Source organism: Anolis sagrei, chromosome 3 (genome assembly GCF_037176765.1).
Source record: "Anolis sagrei isolate rAnoSag1 chromosome 3, rAnoSag1.mat, whole genome shotgun sequence".
NCBI lineage: Eukaryota > Metazoa > Chordata > Lepidosauria > Squamata > Dactyloidae > Anolis > Anolis sagrei.
The window spans coordinates 27,935,761-27,956,209 of NC_090023.1; the positions used below are offsets into that span (position 1 = coordinate 27,935,761).

Here is a 20,449-nt window from a genome sequence, read left to right on the forward strand (position 1 = left end):
GTGTATTCCTGAATGCCAGGAGGTTGGACTGGATAGCTCCTGTGATCACGTGCAGTTCTAAGGTTCTGTGGTTATATTATGTTATAAAATTTAATCTCTTAATATACTGCTAAGATTGTGATCATGCCTGATTTCCTATTTGGAGAGCTCTGCTAACATTTATTAATTTAATTTATTTATTTCCAACATTTCTACCCTGTCCTCCTCAACTCCCGAAGGAGGGACTCAGGGCAGCTTACAACCGGCAACAATTCGATGCCGCAACGTACAGAAATATATAACAGCAATTTAAAACAATAGATAAAACATTAAGTTAAAACAATTTAAAACATTATTATCAAACCATATAGCAATTTCCAGTCCAATTCAACATCCAAAGTGCTATCATGCCTGTTGTCCAAAAGCCTGATCCCAAAACCATGATTTAAGTTTATTCCTAAAAGAAAGGAGGGCGAAGCTGACCTAATCTGATGAGCTGATGAGCACACTTATAACAATTTTGTATAAGTAAAAAGACTGGTGAATATCAGTCTCACACTTAGCAAAATTTAAATAAATGTATGTCCATAACACAATTTTTAGTAGTGGTGCACATGGTTAATTTACTTTGATGAAAGGGTTAACCCTTCTGTATTGATAAACTAGGACTGTTTTGCAATACAACAACTTTTTAACAATAGATTTTAAATAACATCAATTTTGTATGTAGACTTGTTAAAAAGTTCAAGTGAAAATATAATGTATAAACCTAATATGAGAATAAAGACTAAGATCCACCCAGAGGAAAAGTGTTCTTGCCATACATCAAAGGAACCACTGACCACATAGGGAAGCTGATGAGGAAACACAACATACAAACTATCTACAGACCCACCAAGAAAATCCAACAAATGCTACGTTCAGCAAAGGACAAGAGGGATCCTCTCACTTCTGCAGGAGTCTACCGTGTACCATGCAGCTGTGGAAAAGTCTACATAGGGACCACCAAACGCAGCACCCAAACACGAATCAAGGAACATGAAAGGTACTGCAGACTACTTCAACCAGAGAAATCAGCCATAGCAGAGCACCTGATGAACCAACCTGGACACAGCATTTTATTTGAGAACACAGAAATGCTAGACCACTCTCACAACCAGCATGTCAGACTACACAGAGAAGCCATTGAAATCCACAAGCATGTGGACAATTTCAACAGAAAGGAGGAAACCATGAAAATGAACAAAATCTGGCTACCAGTATTAAAAAAAACTCTAAAATTGCAACAGCACAACAACAGAGGAAGCAGGCAGGGACATCTAATTACCTCTCAACAAAAGTTTGCTCCAGGCACAGTCAGCCCATTGTATGCTAATCAAGGTGGTCAGTTGAAACATTCACACCTAGCTCCAGCAGACAAGAGTCCTTTGTCTCACCCTGGTCATTCCACAGATATATGGAATGACCTTTTTCCTAGTTCCAACAGACCTCACTACCTCTGAGGAGTCTTGCCATAGATGCAGGCGAAACGTCAGGAGAGAATGCCTCTAGACCATGGCCATACCGCCCGAAAAAACCTACAACAACCCAGTGATTCCGACCATGAAAGCCTTCGACAATACACTAATACTCATTGTTTGGTATATTATTTATTTAATATATTTTCTTCCTCTGGACATGATACCTAAAACAAGTCACATCAAGTTGAAAACAAAAGTATGATATAATACAAATGCGTTAAAAGATTTTATATAATAAAACAAAGCATAATACACCCCATTAAAATACCCTTATACTGCAATAAGTTAAAAGCCAAAGGCCTACCTAAATATTGAGGTCTTTGCCTGTTGGTTAAAGAATAGTAATGGGAGTAGCATAGACAAGTGTATAGAGAAAATGTGAATGATGTGGTACAGAATATATCCCTATAATTTCCTGGAGCAGAAAGAAATAATTTAAAGTATCTGTTGTAGAACCCCTTCTGTAAAACCCCCACAGGTAGTTTTGCTACTGCTAGATTTATCTTTGTCCGGTGCCTGCAGGGAAATCTACTTACATTTTTTTTTCTTCGTTGTCAAAAGACTTTGGATGTAAATACTGATGCCAAACAAGAGGTTTTTAAGGTCTTGGTTTAAGATCTCAGTTCCTTCCAAATTAAAGAGCTAGATGTGTCTTTATTTTCAGTTTGCGTTACCAGGATAAAATCAAAGCGAAACAGTAGAATTCTTTTAACATATGAAACAATCGTAGTTTTTTTGGGGGGGGGGGGTAACTTATACGTAAATCATCATACTTTGTGAAACTCTTTGCCAATTTGTAACATTTTCTAGAATGAGAATTAATCATAATAACGGAGGTTGCCGTTATCACCATTTTCTTTTTTTCTTTTTTTTTAACAAGTAGGTTGAGGATAAACATTTGGTTTGTTGTAACAAATCCAATTGAGATATGTTGGTACTTTTATCTACCCAGTCTTGTGGGGTTATTTTGGTTGTAGAGGTAAACAACATTATTATTTTGAACAGTTTTATTTGCATTGAAAATGTATTAAAACAGAAATTGAATGATGGCTTGTGGCTGTGTAAAGCAAATAGCTAAGATGTATATGTTACATTGATTCTTTTAAAAACATTCTGCCAAGATTCAGCTGATCAGCAGCATCTCTAAAGATTCTGTTTATTATTCATTCTGAATTTTGATTGATTTAGCTAAATCAGTATACTAGATTGAGATGAATTTTGCTAGTGATTAAGGACATGTAATGTTGTGTTTTAAAGTAAAAACATTTTTTTTTAAAAAGTACCGGCAATATATTTAACTGAATCTGAGGCACTATCAAATGTAAGACACACCCCCATTTTTGAGGGTTACATTTTAGAAAAAAAGTATTTTCTTTCAAGTTGTTTTCCAACTTACATCACCTACAACTGGTTCCAGGTTTTGAGTACTAGTATTGATATATCATGCCTAAAATGTTAGGGCTAGTTCATTTTGCGTCCCAGTATCTCCATCTTTACCGGTTTCTGAAATATTCTGAAGAAATGGCTCCAGGTGATTACAAGACTGTCTGAAATATAGTACTTTGAGACCATTAAGAGTATTGTATTTTCTCCCATTCTGTGAAATGCCTTTTCAGCTGAAATAGGCATGAACCTGCCCTTCCATTTTGAGTAAATCTTGAAGATGTTCATTTAGGTGTTTTCTAATAGAAAAATTCCAGTTGAGAATCAATTTGTTTTTATATTTACCTGCTGTGGATTATCATTTATTTTACTAAAATAACTGATATGAGTTATTGGTAATTACTTAAAAATCTATATAAATAAAAATGCAATGTTTGTTTATGAGATTAACATAACTCGAGAACCACTGGATGAATTGACACCAAATTTGGACACAACACACCTATCAGGCCAATGAGTGACCATCATTCATGAAAACACTGAAAAACACAGTGGAAGGGACTTAAATAGCCAAAAAAAGCAAAAAGATGCTACAGTGCATGTGCAAAAACGACTCCCCCACAAACAAAACACACAATAGCATATACACACTCTGTTCTGGACTACAGCTCCCAGCATCCCCTAGATCAGGCCCTTCAGGAGAGGAGGATGATCCAAATGCACTGCTTCCAAGGTGCAAGCTTTCTTTTCCTTGGGGGTTTTTGAGAGCATCCTAATCCATGCATATTTCCAATTTCCTATTCCTGCACTGCAACTCCCAGCAATCTTCCAGATAGATTACATAGAGATAGATAGATAGGTAGATAGATAGATCGATCAATCAATCAATCAATCAGGAGAACTGCTGGGAGTTGCAGTCCAAGAATAGGTAGAGAAGGAAGAAAGAGCCAAAAGAAGAAGAGAAAGAAAGGGGGGAACGTAAGGAAGAGGAAGAGAAGGAAGGAGAGAAGGAAGGAAAAAACAAGGGAAGGAGAGAAAGAAAGGAGAAAATGTGGGAGGGAAGGTTGGCCACAGCAACGTGTGGCAGGTTCAGCTAGTATAAAATAAAAAGATGAATAAATTTACTCTTCCCATCAAGTAAGTCATTTTATATCTACTGGGATTTACCATTATTTCCCAACTGGTAATGCAGTTCAACAAACAAAGAAATAATGTTTTAGCAATTTATAATGTAAGTAGTTCAGTGTATTAGATAGAGTCTAATATTTAATTTTAAAAGTTCATTAGTGAATAAGGAGGTGTTACCAAATTAGAGGATAATGCCACTTTAAGTAGGGCTGAAATACTGCTTATCTTCAGAATACTTCATTCATAACAAGAAAAATCTTTTTTCAGTATCCAGATTTTCACCACTGAGGAGACACTGAAGCAGATTCTCAAGTTTGACATACTGCTCCATGTTCTTGAATGGGTGAGTATTTGAGCTGGGTTGTACAGCTTCAGGAAGAATGGGGGTGGAGGGGTATTAAATGAATGCTATCAAACATTTGTAAATATGACATTTAGCATTCTAAACTTTGATTCCTTCAAAGGGATTTTGCAAAATTGGGTGGCTGGGCTTCAAGATTGCAGATGTAGATGCATATAAGTGAAGCACAAAAGTATTTGTCAGAATCGATAAATTTGTACAGTATAATAAATCTCAAACATCCTCTCTTCCCAGCTCATGCTTCTCCCCTTCTCCCTTCCCATAACAGCCTTGCCACAGGAATGACCTTGAAAAAGTGTTCTCCAAGCCCATTATCATAAACTATTCAGCACAAATCAGTAAATAAAGTGTATTCAAAAGCATTGCAGGTCCCATCATTATGACATAAAACTCATGGCAGGATTTTGACATATGGAAGAAGAAAAATCCCCAAGAAAGTTCGGTTTGGCAGTTTCATGGTTGAGAATTAGTAATGCACAGTTGTGTTCAGTGTGCAAATAAATGCCGTACAGGGACCAAGGTTTCCTTACTGACAGTTAACAATGATTGCATTGACCTTCATGATTCCTACTCCTGTAGTAAGTATACACTGTAGTTGATGGAGAATGCTGGAAGATACCTGCTTCTGTTGTTATAGATTTATATGGTTTCTCATAACTAATCTGTAGTTTTCCAGTAATGCATGAAAATCCAGAATAAAGGAAGTTAATTAAGTATGATTTAAGGTGAAGCTGAGAACTTCTTTATATGCTAAGCAATATTTCACCTTGAATACAATTTAATACTTACACAACTTAATGCAATACATATATAGTTGTGGTTGTTTGATTGTTGGAATGACAGCTCTGGAAACAAGGGTTTGAATCCTTGTTCAGCCAAAGTAACCCACTGGGTGACCTTGGCCAAGTCCCACTCTTCCAGCCTCAGAGGGAGGCAAAGCAACAATTCCTGAACAAATCTTGCCAAGAAAATCCTGTGATAGGTTATAGAGTTCTCATAAGTCAAAAACCACCAGAAGATACATAACAAAATTTTATGCTTGTTGCTTTCCTCCCCCTCATGTCTTAGAGATAATATTACTAAAACATTTCTATAAATTAGAGCACCTCAAAATAAAGAATATGTCCTTAGTTCAGTTATGAGAAGAAAATTCCCTCAGAAGGCATTTTTTAAAGAAAGATCCGAAATATTATTTTAAAACTTTGATCCGTTGTAGTGTTGCTTTTTGTTTTAAATATGTGAATAATAAGCTAGCAAGACAAAAGTATGTGGAAGTATGCTGCTTGAAAAAATGTTAGAAAGACTCCATCAGGCAACTGTATTAATAGTAAAACTATTTTTTTTTCTTTTGTGACAGTTTTTCAAGAAAGGCCGCAAGGAGTCTGAAAACTGGCGCTGTCTGAACATTCATCTGGTTTGTTGGGGTCTACCACAATGGCAACTGGCCTGACCAATGTAGGAGGCTCTTTTGGAGGTCCATCTAATTCTCTGGTTTCTAGACCTAAGTTCCAGAGTACTTCTGTAGAAGATGATGATGATGTTGTGTTTGTTGAACCTGTACAGCCTCCACAGATTTCTACACCATTAGTAACAGAACATAGAAATGTCGTTATTAATTCATCCAGTAACGAGGAACGCCATGTGAATGACCCCAAAGTAGTGGCTCCATCAAAAGACCTGAGCAATCAAAAGGGAAGTATAACTGAGACTATTATTATTGATGACGAAGAAGATATTGAAACAAATCAGGTACAAGAAAGAAATGATTCCAGTTTCAGTGAACGAAGACCTCCAGAGAGTAATAACAGACCCAGTGAGATGGAATTCTCAACGCCCAGTTTTTCAAGAAGTAAGGTAAATGCAGGAGTAGGTAATAGTGGTATAACCACAGAACCAGACTCTGACATTCAAATTGCTAATGTTACTACATTAGAAAGAGGTGTGAGCTCGGTGAGTGTTGGCCGGTTAGAAAATACTGAAGGGCGAGACATGAACTTAATGATTACACATGTAACATCACTACAGAATACCAACATGGGAGATGTATCTAACGGACTGCAGTCAAGTAATTTTGGTGTTAATATACAAACATACACCCCATCTTTGACTTCACAGACCAAGACTGGTGTAGGACCTTTCAATCCTGGTAGAATGAACGTAGCTGGAGACGTCTTTCAGAATGGAGAATCTGCAACTCATCATAACCCTGGTAAGTTACATCTTCTCTGTTAGTCCTGTTTGAGTTTTGCAGAAGGCTGATTGTGTTAGTTATGTTGCAGATTCTTTTCAAACTAATAGGGATACAACTTTCTAAATCGGGGTAAAGTTATGTAAGCAGGATTACTTAATGTTGTAGATAACATTACATATAATTACCATATTTCTTCGATTCTAAGGTGGCAACGATTGTAAAACGCACACTAATTTCAATATCATGAATAGAAAAAAGGTTTTATTTACTGTACATAAACTATATATTAAAAATCTCCCATGATTCTAAGACATATTATGTTTTCAGAAATGATTGGGGGGGATACATCTTAGAATCGAAGAAATGGAGTAATTCATTTTTCTAAACAGGAGCCCCCGGTGGCGCAGTGGGTTAAAGCCTGTGCTGGCAGGACTGAAGACCGACAGGTCGCAGGTTTGAATCCCGGGAGAGGCGGATGAGCTCCCTCTATCGGCTCCAGCTCCTCATGCGGGGACATGAGAGAAGCCTCCCACAAGGATGATAAAACATCAGAAATCATCCGGGCGTCCCCTGGGCAACGTCCTTGCAGATGGCCAATTCTCTCACAACAGGAGCAGTCGCTCCTGACAAAAAAAATAATTAAAAAAAATTCTAAACACATAGTAATTTCTGTAGCAACTAAAAATACTAATTTGCAGCCAATAGAAATTTTTATTTCTCCTGTAGGACTGGATCTGGTTGACCACTGAGGTGAGGAGGTAGTAATGTTATTGTTTAGATCTCTTTTTTCACATGGAAAGATGCTAAGAAATAATGGTTACTTCATTAATTATATCATATTGCTTAGGATTAAGTTTTATTTGTTAAAATCCTTTCCAGAAAGTCTTGAAAGTTATCATATAGAATATTTTCCAATGAAATAATAGAAAATGTCTCTTGAGAATAACAGTTGTAAAATTACCACATTGCATTGTATTTTATGGGAAGGGCATTAAATAGAATTGTATGGTGGATTGAATAGAAGCAGTCGAATGTTGCACAACATAGGATTGTGTTTAATAGATTATACTTCGTATGGTGACCCCTATTATTATTTATTAATGATATTTATATGTTGCCCTATAAGAAAAAATATCTAAGTGGCTTATAATAAAAAAAATCTCTTGAACTACTACATTCAAGAGTATCACAGTCATAAAGGCAATATGTGACATTTTACTTATCTGGTTCTTTTTAAAATACATTTTTTAAAAGAAAGGCTTTCGGGCAACTTGTCTGATAGGGTCGTGGTTTCATTTTGAGATTACATATATAGAATTGTATTAAATTTAGACTTAATTTTGATTCTGTCCTTTCAGAGATATTTTGTCAATAAAACAGTTGGAGTTTATCTTTATCCAAATTACTTGGAGGCAGAATGCAACAATAAGCGTTTTAACATCAGGCAAAGAAGACCTTCCTTGCACCTGTGTATGAAGTGCATTAGCCCTGCTTGTTTGTTTTGTGTCAGCAGCGACTTGAAACACACTACATGCTTCTAGTGTGAGAGAATTGGTCATCTGCAAGGAGGTTGCCCAGGGGGACAGCTGGATGTTTTACCATCCTGTGGGAAGCTTCTCTCATGTTCCTGCATGAGTAGCTGGAACTGACAGGTGGGAGCTCACCCCGCTCCCCAGATTTGAATCACTGACTTTTTGATCAGCAGTCCTGCTGGTACAAGGGTTTAACCCATTGCACTACTGGGGACTCCTTGCATTATCCATGAAATGCCAATATTTTTATTCAGCAACAACTGCTTTGTGGAACAGAGAAGATGTGACTTATTTTTTCAGGATCTACTCATGATTTATCCAGCAGACATTGGGCTGGTTGCTCTTGTTTCAGTAGGGTTTGTATTGGAAATTGCTCACAGGTTGTGGTCACAATGTGAGAAAGCATTGTCTCCATCCCCAAAGTATTGTGTTACTGCAGATATAAGCTTGCCTATACTTCATCAATGTGATACCTTTGTCCTTTGGTTGATGAGGTCTTTAGACATTCATAGTTATAATTCAAATAAATGTTCTGAAGTTTCTTCATAAAATATAGCAAAACTTAATTGTGTTCTGACATCACACTGATAGGCATTTCCTGTCTGGCATATACAGATGATTTCCCCCTTCCCTAAAATATGTGGGACAGAAATGATAGCTGCTCTCTTTCAAAAAATAGGATTTGAGCCTTTGGAATATTTATTCAATACTAGCCGTCCCCTGCCATGCATTGCTGTGGCCCAGTCTGTGTATATGTGTTTTGTGTCTGTATATATTTGTGTATATGTGGTTTTGTGCATGCATTGTAATGTATTTTTTTATATTTTTGGCTTTTTAAGTCTCTTCCGCTGTGTTTTTCAGTGTTTTTATGAGTGATGGTCACTTGTTGGCCTGATAGGTGTACTGTATCCAAATTTGGTGTCAATTTGCCCAGTGATTTTTGAGTTATGTTAATCCCACAAACAAACATTACATTTTTATTTATATAGAAGATTAATAGCTGAACATGCCACAGAATTTTCCAACTTTTGTGATTGGTATTTGCTGTTAATATAACTATAAAATCATCATTCCTAATTATAAAATGTAGAACCTAGGCCCCCTCTACACTGCCATGTAAAATCCAGATTATTTGCTTTGAACTGGATTGTGTGGATTATCCGCTTTGATATCTGGAAAATATGGCAGTGTAGAAGGGTCCTAAATTACCATTATGCCTGCTCTGATGCTTGCATGAATGCTAATCTAGATTGAGGCTACAGGCAATCTGTAAATTGTTTTTGACTTCAACTGATTTGTGAAATAGAAATACACACATTTACAGTATAGATAGAAATACACACTTGTATGTATACTTGTTTGTTAATTTCCGTTAAGTTGGCTTTAATTCTGTGACAGCTGTGTGAATGAGAGACCTCCAAAAACACTGTTATTAGCCCTGATCAGATCTTGTCAATGTAGCATGCTGGCTTCTTTAAATGACTTCATATACTGCCCTATATCCCAGGATCTGATCCCAGATTATCTGCTTTGAACTGGATTATATGTCTCCACTGCCATTAATTTGGAATATGAAGATAATCTGGGATCAGATCCTGGATGTAGGGGCAGTGTGGAAGGGGCCACACTGCTTTCTATTTTGCCAGTCAATCCTGTCGGTTTCAGTGAAATATGTCATCTCATGTTATGTACTAGGCATGGGCAAACTAAGGCTCGGTGGCCGAATGCAACCCCTAGGGCACTTACCTCGGGCCCTGTCTTCTTGACATAAGGACACGGTGGCCCGCAGCAGCTTAGAGCCACCTGGAGCGCTCTCAGCCACCATGTGTCTTACCCTCCTTCTGGCATAAGGACAGTGCAAGCGTCCCCATCCTTATGCCTGGAGGACAGCTCAAGGAAGGCACATGGTGGCTGAGAATCCTCCAGAGCACTCTCAGCTGTCACCTGTCTTGCCTTTCTCCTGGCATAATGCCAAGAGAACAGCCCAGGGATCGGGGCAGTTGCCATGTGTCCTGCTTTCCTCCTGGCATAAGGATGGGACAAGCACCCCAGTATTTATACTGTGAGGACAACCTGAGGATGATCCAGGTCCCGCTCGCTCCTGGGCCCTACCTCTTGTGGGCCTGTGCCCACCCAGCGTGTGAATGGCCAGGCCCGCAATGCGGCCCCAAGGGAAAAAAAAGTTTGTCCATGTCTGTTATGTATAATAGCCTCATATTTATCATTCTAACTTCTAGAAAAAATTTAGGCTTGTTTGTCTGCATAGCAGTCAAACATAGCAGTCCATAATATCAGTAGAACTTCTTTAGCAAAAGATTTCAAATGAGTTGAACTTCGTTTTGTCTTTATTATTCAGGTTTCACAGCCATACGTAGAAATTTATTTATGATATTTCTATCCCGCCTTTCTCAAGCCTGAAGACAACTCAAGACGGAAATTAAAAATACTATGGCATAGATGATTATTGGTATTTAATCATATATCTCTACATTTGATAATCTAAGCTAGTTCCTTTGTAGCTGCCGTTCCATGTACTAGTCTTCTGATTTCTTGACTGCACTCTCCATTTTGATTTATGCCTGAGCTAAGGTATAGAAAGTCCTATTTTAATGTCTTAACCATTAATTTGTATATGGCAGTTGTAAAATGTATCTCTGTCTACCATACCAAATTGGGTTATTACTCCTATAAATCAGGCTTTCCAAATGCTGTTGGGCTTCAACAACTGTAATCATGGTCACTATGGAAAGTTGTGAAATATGATGTATTTCAGCAGCACTTTGAAAGCCACATGATCTCCTTGCACTGTCAAAAATTGTTAAATATGACAGTATGTACAAGTATATAGGTTATAATACAGATCTTCATTCATAACTTTGAGGTGCTTTCAAACTAATATATTTTTAAATGCTAGATGTGTCAAGGTACAGACGCCACAAAATCAGTCCCAAGTACAAAGTAACAACAGTTTATTGAAGGTACAGCTCAAGAGAACAAAAAATGCTTAACAGCAGCAAAATAGTGTTCCCAAAACAAAATACAGACCAACTGGTCAAAAAGGAGGCAAATCAGAGAGTCCCAAAGTCCAAAAAAATCCCAACCCACAGACCAAAATACACAGCAAAGGAAAGGACACTCGCTATTGTTCCAGCGAGCATGTTCCAGGGTGTAGCAAAGTTGTAGTCAAGCCGGTCCAGGAGTTAACCACAGCAAACAGGATACCACAGCAGCAGCGTCAAATATCCAATCAGGGCAGAAGAACAAAGGCGATGTCCAGAAGCGATCCAAGGTCCAAGCCAAAGCAGTAACAGAGGGTCCACTAAGTTCAGGAATCACAACCCAGCATGCACTTTGCCAGTCACAAAGTCCCCATTGCAACCAATCCTCCTTATATTACAAACTTTCCTTCTGAGCTGCAATGAGACAATGCCCCACCCTCAGCTGCTCCTGCATTCTTCTCCAAACTAGAATTAGACAACACCCCATACTCAGCTGCCAGTTGTGCTGCCCGAGCTGCTCTTTGCCTTGTCTTACATCTCCCCAAACAGACAAATCATCCTCCAAGTTTCATCCCCAGCAAACCCTCTGAATGTGTCATTACTTGTAGGCTCCTCACACACTTCTCTCACTTCTGCTACTTTTGTCCAATCCATCTTATCCCCAACCTCATCGGTGTCACTCCCAGCACTTCTCATAGAATCTGCTTAATTGCCAAACCCATCATCCCCATCAAAAAGACTCTTCATCAGTGGATTCAGTAAGTATTTGCTGAATTCTCTTCTGCTGTTGCTCTTCAATAGATTCTTGCTCCCGAGTAGACCTTTTTGCTTGCCTAGTCTCCAATTCCCTGTTGTTACTACTACTCAGAGACTCATCCACAACAAGAAGACTGTTTTGACATTTACAGTTATTCCTCCTTAGGTATTCTGCACTCTGCAGCTTAATTCCAGAGTGGCATAGCTTGCTAAAATAGGAAATGTAGTAGTAAACCTGACTTCAGTCTTTTGAATAATATGTATTACAGTGATTTTCAAATAAAGTTCCAATATTAAATAGGCAATAAATTTATTAATTTTATTTATTCAGAACATTCATACCCCACATTTAAGCTAAAAAGACTCCTTCAGTGGCCTACAAATTATTGATTTGACACATTTCCAAATTTTTTTACAAAGTGGTCAAAATTCAACCCAGAAATGTGCCAGAACTGCTTTTTGAGACTCAAAACTCATTCATGGGAGACTTCTTTGAAGGCCACAGACAAAGTGGTGGAAAATAGGCCAAATCTGACAAGGCAGCATTGGACTGTTCGTTGATACCACCTTGATCCTACTTGATCCTGACTGCCTCTAGTTCTTCTGTCCATATGGCGATAAAGAGAAGTTTCTTCAAGAATGTACACCTTACTCTGAAACGACTGGGGATACCACTGATTGATCTGCCTCATAATCTTCCACACTCAGTTCATGGTATCCTTAACACCAGGTAGATAATTGATGTGGAGGCTTCCATGTTTGTTTCAAAGCTGCAAGTATAGAAAATGTACCTTAAGGAAAAGAAGAGTGCAAAGGATGCTGAAGGAACCCTACATAGGATTCAACCTTCTCTATTCCAGAACAAGCCTACAGCCTCTTTTGGTGGAATTGGTTCAAGGTCGAGAACCTTCAGTAACAGTCTCAGTTGAGTCCAAATATTTGTCTCTCCACATTAAACTTCCAGTACGTGAACTGTTGTCAGAAGATTCTTCACAGATCATTAACATGTCAGAAGGTGAGATTGGAGATTGTTGAATTATTTGGAAGTCCCACCAGTGAGGTGCCTCCCCTCGCCATCATTCTAGTATCATTCTAAGGAATTCAGTTCTTGCTACCATAGCCATGGGCGGTATTATAGATCAGAACTTGCTTATCTGCCTTGGCACAGAGGCCATAGTCTCAAGACTACAGAGTAGCACAAGCCAGTAAGATTCTGCTTAGTTTGGACCTCCTGTCCATTCTTGCCTTCAGCTGTGCTGCCTCAGTCCTTACAGTCAGTACCATCTGCAGAGACTAGGACAATACAGTTTTTTTCTGCTTCCAGATGATGGAATAATGTGGGAGCAGTTGACATTTAGAATTGGACTCTGACTTCTTTTGAATTCCACCCATGTGCTCTTCTCCGTGAGTATGAGCATGACTCTGTCTCCAACCAATGATATAAGTACAGATGGAATAGATATTCTTGAAATGAAATAGCAAGAAACTACCTTTGGATCTGATTTACAAGTGGATTCAAATGAAGGTGCCAACACTGACATAGATTCCTCTGCTGCCATAGCCTCTGAAAATGGCGAAGAAGTCTTGGGATTTGCTGTCATTGGTACAGTTTTCTAAGAATATAGACAGTCTTTTTGTATTATTGAAATAGGATCATGGAAGTTTCCTAGTCCAAGTCCCTTGAGAAGAGGCACATGATACCTACAGACAGAGAACCATGATGCTATGACATGTAACATCTGTTTGACTACTACCATCTCATTAACAATTACCAACTGCAAAACTTACACTGGAGCTTACCAGCAGCTCTTGTAGCCACAAAAAAAAAAAAAAAAAAAAAAAAAAAAGGGAGGGGGGGGGTCCTCATTCTTTGCCAAGTTTGCCAAGGAGGATAGACAGGTATCTGCATTCCTTCAGGCTGAGGCCCACAGCTTGGCAGCCCAGCAGATATGGTACACTGCCAGCTGCAGTGGCAAGATGTTGGCAGGAACCATTGCATTGCAGAAGCATACATGACTACGCTTCTTTGGGTTTTCTCATCAGACCAGATAACTGTTGAAGACCTTCCATTTGACAAGAGTGGCCATGTCCCATCCGCCTTAAATACAGTTTTTCTAAATTAAAACTCACTGAGAGATTATAACCTTTGCTGCTCCAAACTTTGGTAATTTGAGAGGGGGCCAAGGGGACTAACAAACTATTCACTGATTTTGATATGCCTGCTCTACCTTCTAAGTTGCAGCATTTTATTTGGCTTTAAAGAGCTTTGGGCCTAATGTGGCCTGAACTCCCAGATGGCATATTGGATATCATATTTAACGGTCAAACAATTAAATGTATTTTTAGCCAGAGACTGCACTCTGCCCACACTTTTTCTAGTCAGCTTTAGGCAAATGGGATCTCCTTGCATGGGTTATTACGATTATTTGCAGTATCGTAATTGGAAAGATGCGAAAGCATTACTTGGTTTGAAACAGCTTTCTTACAGAGGTGAATAAAATTATCTTCTCAAACCACACATCATGGGGAAAAAGGTGAATTGCCCATTCTTAGAAGTCTCCAGGAGCCACAATTCACACTATTTAAATAGATAGTTGAATACCACGGCACCATTTAATATCAAGTACTAACTATTCTTTTGGCAGTATGCTTTGCCAAATTAGATCCAAATTAGATCCGCTTTGAGTCCCCCAGGGGTGAGAAAGGCGGTATATAAATACTGTAAATAAATAAATAAATCCTGAAGCTGCCAAAGTTACCTGCCCTTGTGGTGGAATGTTCTGCTTGTAAAGAATCATCCTCATTTGGGTAAATAAATATTAATAGTATATGATGTGCTACTTATTTATTTGGCTTATGATGTTTTGTAGTATTTCATGTTGTTTATTTTGCTGTTTTAACTTTGTATGCTGCTTTGAATCCCATTCATGGATAAAATAATTATATTTAAATGAGAACATTTAAATTAGCTAATATACTCAGGTATATTAAGCTGTCTGATATCTGCTGTTTTATCCAGCTTGATGACTTGATCGCAGAAGTTTTTGACAGTGAATGTTAGCTAACAAACGATGCTAGGCTTGGCAGGTATAGCTTAAAGATATAGTTCCTGTCTGTGGAACTTTCTCCCTAGTGATATCAGATTGGCTACCTCCCTCCTGTCCTTCAGAAGAAAACTCAAAACCTGGTTGTGGGACGAAGCGTTTGAATGATAGAGGCAACTGAGATTAAGACCCAAGCGATATGAATGACAAGAAACTGACGTGGACTTTGAATTTTAAACCTGTGTGATTTTAACAGTTGTTTATTTAATGTAACTTTTAATGAATTTATTTTAAATGTATTTTATGATTATGGGGAGCACTGAATAGTGCTTGTTGTGAAGCTGCCCTGGGGTATGATTCTATTTTACTTTCCTAATTTAAAATGGTACCATCAATGTATATCACTCACCTTCATATCTACATATTCGAATTGTAGCTTCAGTAAATAGCAGATTGAACTCCTTTAGGTCTGTACAGATAATTACTTCTGACAGAACCACCCAGTATTAGTGTTATCAATGTCTCCTTATAGTGACCCTAGGAATAAGAGACTTCCAAGAGCCTGGGTCATCAATTGCTAAGTTAAGTTAAAGGCAATAGTTACTCCACAAGATTGTTGCCCATGTATTATGCAGTTTAATACAGTTTTTCTTTTGTGCTCTATTTAGCAAGGGGTTGTTATTTGTTGTTAACTTTGACTTTTGGCAACCCTGTGAATGAGTGACCTCCAAGAACTCCAAAATACCCTACTCAGGTCTTCCAAACTCATGGCCATGGTTTCCTTGAATGACTCAATCAGTCTGTAGTGGGTTTCCAAATACCTTCTACCTTGCTGAACATTATTATCTTTTCCAGTGAGCCACAGTCATCTCATGTTATGTCTGAAGTATGACAGCTTCAGTACTACTGCAAGTACTACAGTACGATTTCATCTTCATACTCGTATCTTGTTGATACTACAATGCATATGTGCATATATGCCTTCAGGTTGCCTGTCAACCTATGGTGACCCTGTGAATTTCATAGGGGTTTTTTAGACCTGTAGCTTAAAACATAATAGATTTGTGTCTATTTTTAAAATAAACAGGTGGTAAGAACAGAATTCAAGGCACTTGGTAATAAATTCTATTTTCTTTCTGTAGAGCATGTTTTAAGTGCTAACAAAAATCCTGTTACTGTTGTATTGATTAATTAATTAATATTCTCCCTTTTTGCCACTATGGGATAAAGAATAGCTTGCAGTATTAATAGGGACAGAATATGTCCAAAAACAAATGACTTTCTTAGCTCTTTTCATTCAGCAAAATACTTGGTGTCCCAGCATCTGGATATGTGTTTTATGTGATCATAAATGCATGACACTCTGATTTACTAATTTCTTCTAACTTGTCAATGTTTTGACAATGGTAACAAATCAGGTCATATGATGTTTCAATGTTTGGTTGTTCTGTAAATTAGGATTCTTTTTTTAAAAAAATGCCCGAAGTTCCCTGTAAACAGTTCATGGGACATGAGGGGAATATAACCATCCTGGGCAAATCCTTTTCTGAACTACAAGGTTATTTTAGGGGTGGGTGGAAGAGCTCACCTGGGCCTAAAATATGCCCCCGTTTGCTATAGTGCGCAGCATATGTAAACTGGGTTTTATATCTCAAAAGAGCCTTGGGAAGGGGGGTTGTGCCAAGTAGTAGCCGCTCTGCCTACGCAGCAAGCTTCATTTTAGACATAATGTTATGACTCCAGTAGGATAATGGTAAATTTTCCATAGTTCTGTTATGATGGGGTTTAAGCTCATTGGAATCGTAGCTCCTCTGCAGGGATAAGGAGCTAATCAAAAGAGTCCATCCCAGGAGATAGTTGGATATAAATGGTTTGTAATGGCTCATGCGGAGTTTATTACTGCCTTGGCATGTGATGCAATTGAAGTCCTGCTTGATTTCTGGAATGCCGAAATCAAGCAGTTTCAACCTGTTTTACGACCGGGTCTGTTTGTATGGTCTGTTTTTAATTGTAATCTGTTGTGGCGTTTTATAGGATATTTTATTTTAATTGAGTTGCCTCTGTTAATTTTATTAGTTATTACTTTATGTTAATTTGTGCTGTTTACTGATCCTTTGTAAATTTTGTTGTATTCTATGTGTTCGTGTTGCACTTTTGTAATGCTATTTTGTAAGCTGCCCTGCATCCCTTTTGGGAGATGGTGGCAGGATAGAAATAAAATTATTATTGCTGTTGTTGTTGTTATATAATGCACAGTATTTGGTTACATTGAATTAGAGCAAATTGGACGGACCACTCTGTAATGGTAGTGGCAGTGAAAAAAGTCTTCCCTGCCACTGGTGTTACTTCTTCATCATTCAGTAGATCTCTCTTTAGTTATCAAGGTACTGCTTTAATTTTCCCCACATACTGTGTAGAATTTGTATGACACTTTGCAAGAATCACTTAGATTTGCTCTTAGATGTTATTGCCGATTTTGTGGATCTCACTGGATCATTTTTGGTGGGTAACGCCTATAATAATAACGCCTTATTATAGCAAAGGAGGGCTCCAATTCATTTCCAATGTTACTGAAAAAGCCCTTTCTGAACTCCACTTCTATATAATTACTAATCAGTCTTCCCTGAGAGTTAGTGAGGCATAGTGGTTTGAGGGTTGCACGACTATTCTGGAGTCCAGGGTTTGAATCCCCAAGCAGTCATCAAAACCCACCTGATGAACCTATAGCAAGTCACATTCTCAGCCTCAGAGGAAGGCAAAGGCAGCCTCCCTCTAAACCAGTAGTTCTCAACCTGTGGGTCCCCAGATGTTTTGGTCTTCAATTCCCAGAAATCCTAACAGCTGGTAAACTGGCTGGGATTTCTGGGAGTTGTAGGCCAAAACACCTGGGAACCCACAGGTTGAGAACCACTGCTCTAAACCATGTCTGCACAACCTATGACCCTCCTAGTGAGCGGGACTCCCAGAAAACTTAGCCAGCTTGAGCGGAAGTCCAAAATATCTGGAAGGCAACCATTTGTGCAGGCCTGTTCTAAACTAGTCCTAACAAGAAACAAGAAAATCCCTTTTTAAGGGTCACCATAAATTGTCTGAGTTATTGAATTTTAACAGGTCATGTTAGATTAGTGATTCTCAACCTGTGAATCCCCAGGTATTTGGCCTACAACTCCCAGAAATCCTGGCCAGTTTACCAGCTGTTAGGATTTTTGGGAGTTGAAATCCTAACAGTGGAATCTGGGGACCTACAGGTTGAGAACCAGTGTTAGATGGACTAAATATAGGGTATGAAGAACTAGTTATTCTTCTGAGATGATCATTGACAAACTGGAAGAACAGACAAATAAATGTAGTGATAAACCTTTTCCTGTCTTGCAAAATGTCTTGCTTCTTAATCAGTCCCAAATAGTAACAGTCTAGACCAGTGTTTCTCAAACTCTGCTCCTCCAAATGTTTTGGACTTCAGATCCCACAATCCCTAATAGCTGGTAAACTGGCTGGGACTTTTGTAAGCTGAAGTCTAGAACACCTGGAGGAGCAGAGTATGAGAAACTGGTCTAGATAAAATATGATGTTGCCTTTGCTCATAGATTTGCCTACTTTGTGAAATGCAATGCTCAGCTAATTATATTGATTCAGATTCCCCCCCCCCCCCCCCCATGAACTAGAGCTAGAGTATGAGTGAAGCTGAAGGAATTAATTAGCTCAGCAAAAGAAAATTACATTTTGGTAAAAATAAACCAGATACAGCTCTCTTTACATATGTGCCCTAAAATATGTAGTTATTTCTTTTGTTAAACGTGAAACAGATATGACATTCTATTTATATCATCACAAATACTCCAGTAAAATAATTTTCTTATAAAGATTTCAATGTATTTCATACAACATTTTTAAAAAGTGTATTAAATCAATTAACATTACTTAGGAGTGTCAGAAATTTTTCCAGTTATGGTTTTTCCAGAAAACCTACAGCAGTGGTTTTATCTTAGAATAGGTATGGACAAACTCTGGCCCTCTGGGTGTTTTGGACTTCAACTCCCAGAAATCCCAGCCAGCTTACCAGTTATTAGGAATTGTGAAAGTCAAAGTCCAAAACACCCGGAGGGCTGAAGTTTGCCCATGCCTGCGTTAGAATGTAGTGATTTCCAGTGTGATTTTGTAAGCAACATGAAATTTTGTGTTGAATCTTTTAACAGACATCAGGCACTATTTTGAAGCCCACAAAAAGTAGTCAGGGGACACATCCTACCCTTGCCATTTATGTTGTACTTCTTAGTAGTCCACTTCACATTCTAAAGTATTGTGCAATATCATTGCAGACATGGGATATGTTCTGACCAGAAAATACTGTGTTGCTATTTCAGTGACTAATATATTGTAACATAGAATATGTTGTCCTCTATAGAAATATTGTACTTCACTGTCAGTTCGCTGGCTAGTGTGTTCCTAAGCACTTGTTTACTTAATTTCATTCATTTTATCTCTTTAAGATTCCTGGATATCTCAGTCAGCTTCATTTCCAAGGAATCAGAAACAACCAGGTGCAGATTCTTTGTCACCAGTGGCATCTCTTCCCAAACAAGTCTTCCAGTCTTCTGCACAACAGCAACCTTCTAAGCAAGTTAAAGTCACATGTGCTAACTGCAAAAAACCTTTACAGAAGGGTCAGACGGCATATCAGCGGAAAGGATCCGTACATCTCTTTTGTTCCACTACTTGCCTTTCATCATTCTCACATAAGCCAGCTCCAAAGAAACTCTGTGTTATGTGCAAAAAGTAAGTGATTTCTTTTGAAATTTGATCTATGGCAGTAATATTACTGAAATGCTTATTTAACTATTTAGGACATGAATAGTATTCATAACTGTATTGACATCCAAACTATAATGTGAACTTGTAGGCCAGCATGTATTGTTTAGTTTCAAAACAGAATTGAAATCCATTGTTTCAACGGTGGCCTTCTGTTTCACTTTGAATATAGACTGATTTGACCTAAGCCCTGTCGGGGGGGGGGGGGGGGGACAATCCTGAAACCTGTTTACAACAAGCAAACCATAGTTTGGCTTATTTTCATTATATTTGTAGACACAAGGTAGATTATAATGCAGGAAAAGAAATTCCATCTAAACTAAAGAGCTCTTTCACAGTGGAAGGTGTGTGGTGGTCTCCTTCTCTTGAGGTTTTAAAGCAGAGGCTTGATGACCGTCTGTCAGGAGTTCTTTGCTTATGTATTCCTGCATGGCTAGAGTTAGACTGGATGGCCCTTGTGGTCTCTTCCAACTCTGGTTCTAAATTAAGTTTTTCCTCTCTCCTGTGTCTCTTGTGAATAATTACTCCTTTCTATGTGTAATATAATCCAAAACAAAGCCTGGAAATGTGTAAAGAAGGACAGACTCGCTGTTCTTTTTTATTATTTATGCTTGTGTTTAGCTCTGAATTCTCTCTTGTGGCATTTCTATTAAGACCAGCTTAAGCAAAAGTTAGGATTCTGGGTTTATGGATGCATGAGCTAGAAAACTCTTGTTTGAAAGAAAGGAGGAAAAGTCAGGCTGACAA

At 38.3% G+C, this 20,449-nt stretch overlaps 1 protein-coding gene across 4 annotated transcripts in view; it reads left to right on the forward strand.

Moving 5' to 3' along the window:
- ZMYM2 (zinc finger MYM-type containing 2) overlaps nucleotides 1–20,449 on the forward strand; it is a 90,446-nt gene that overhangs the window by 11,074 nt on the left and 58,923 nt on the right. For 3 of the 4 annotated variants that reach the window (XM_067466562.1, XM_060770963.2, XM_067466564.1), the window contains 3 exons: nucleotides 4,278–4,353; nucleotides 5,729–6,580; nucleotides 19,384–19,669. In XM_067466562.1, the coding sequence (XP_067322663.1) occupies nucleotides 5,806–6,580; nucleotides 19,384–19,669 (1,061 nt within the window). In that variant the 5' untranslated portion in view covers nucleotides 4,278–4,353; nucleotides 5,729–5,805. The remainder of the gene's footprint in view (nucleotides 1–4,277; nucleotides 4,354–5,728; nucleotides 6,581–19,383; nucleotides 19,670–20,449) is intronic. The other variant, XM_067466563.1, reaches the window with a different exon arrangement.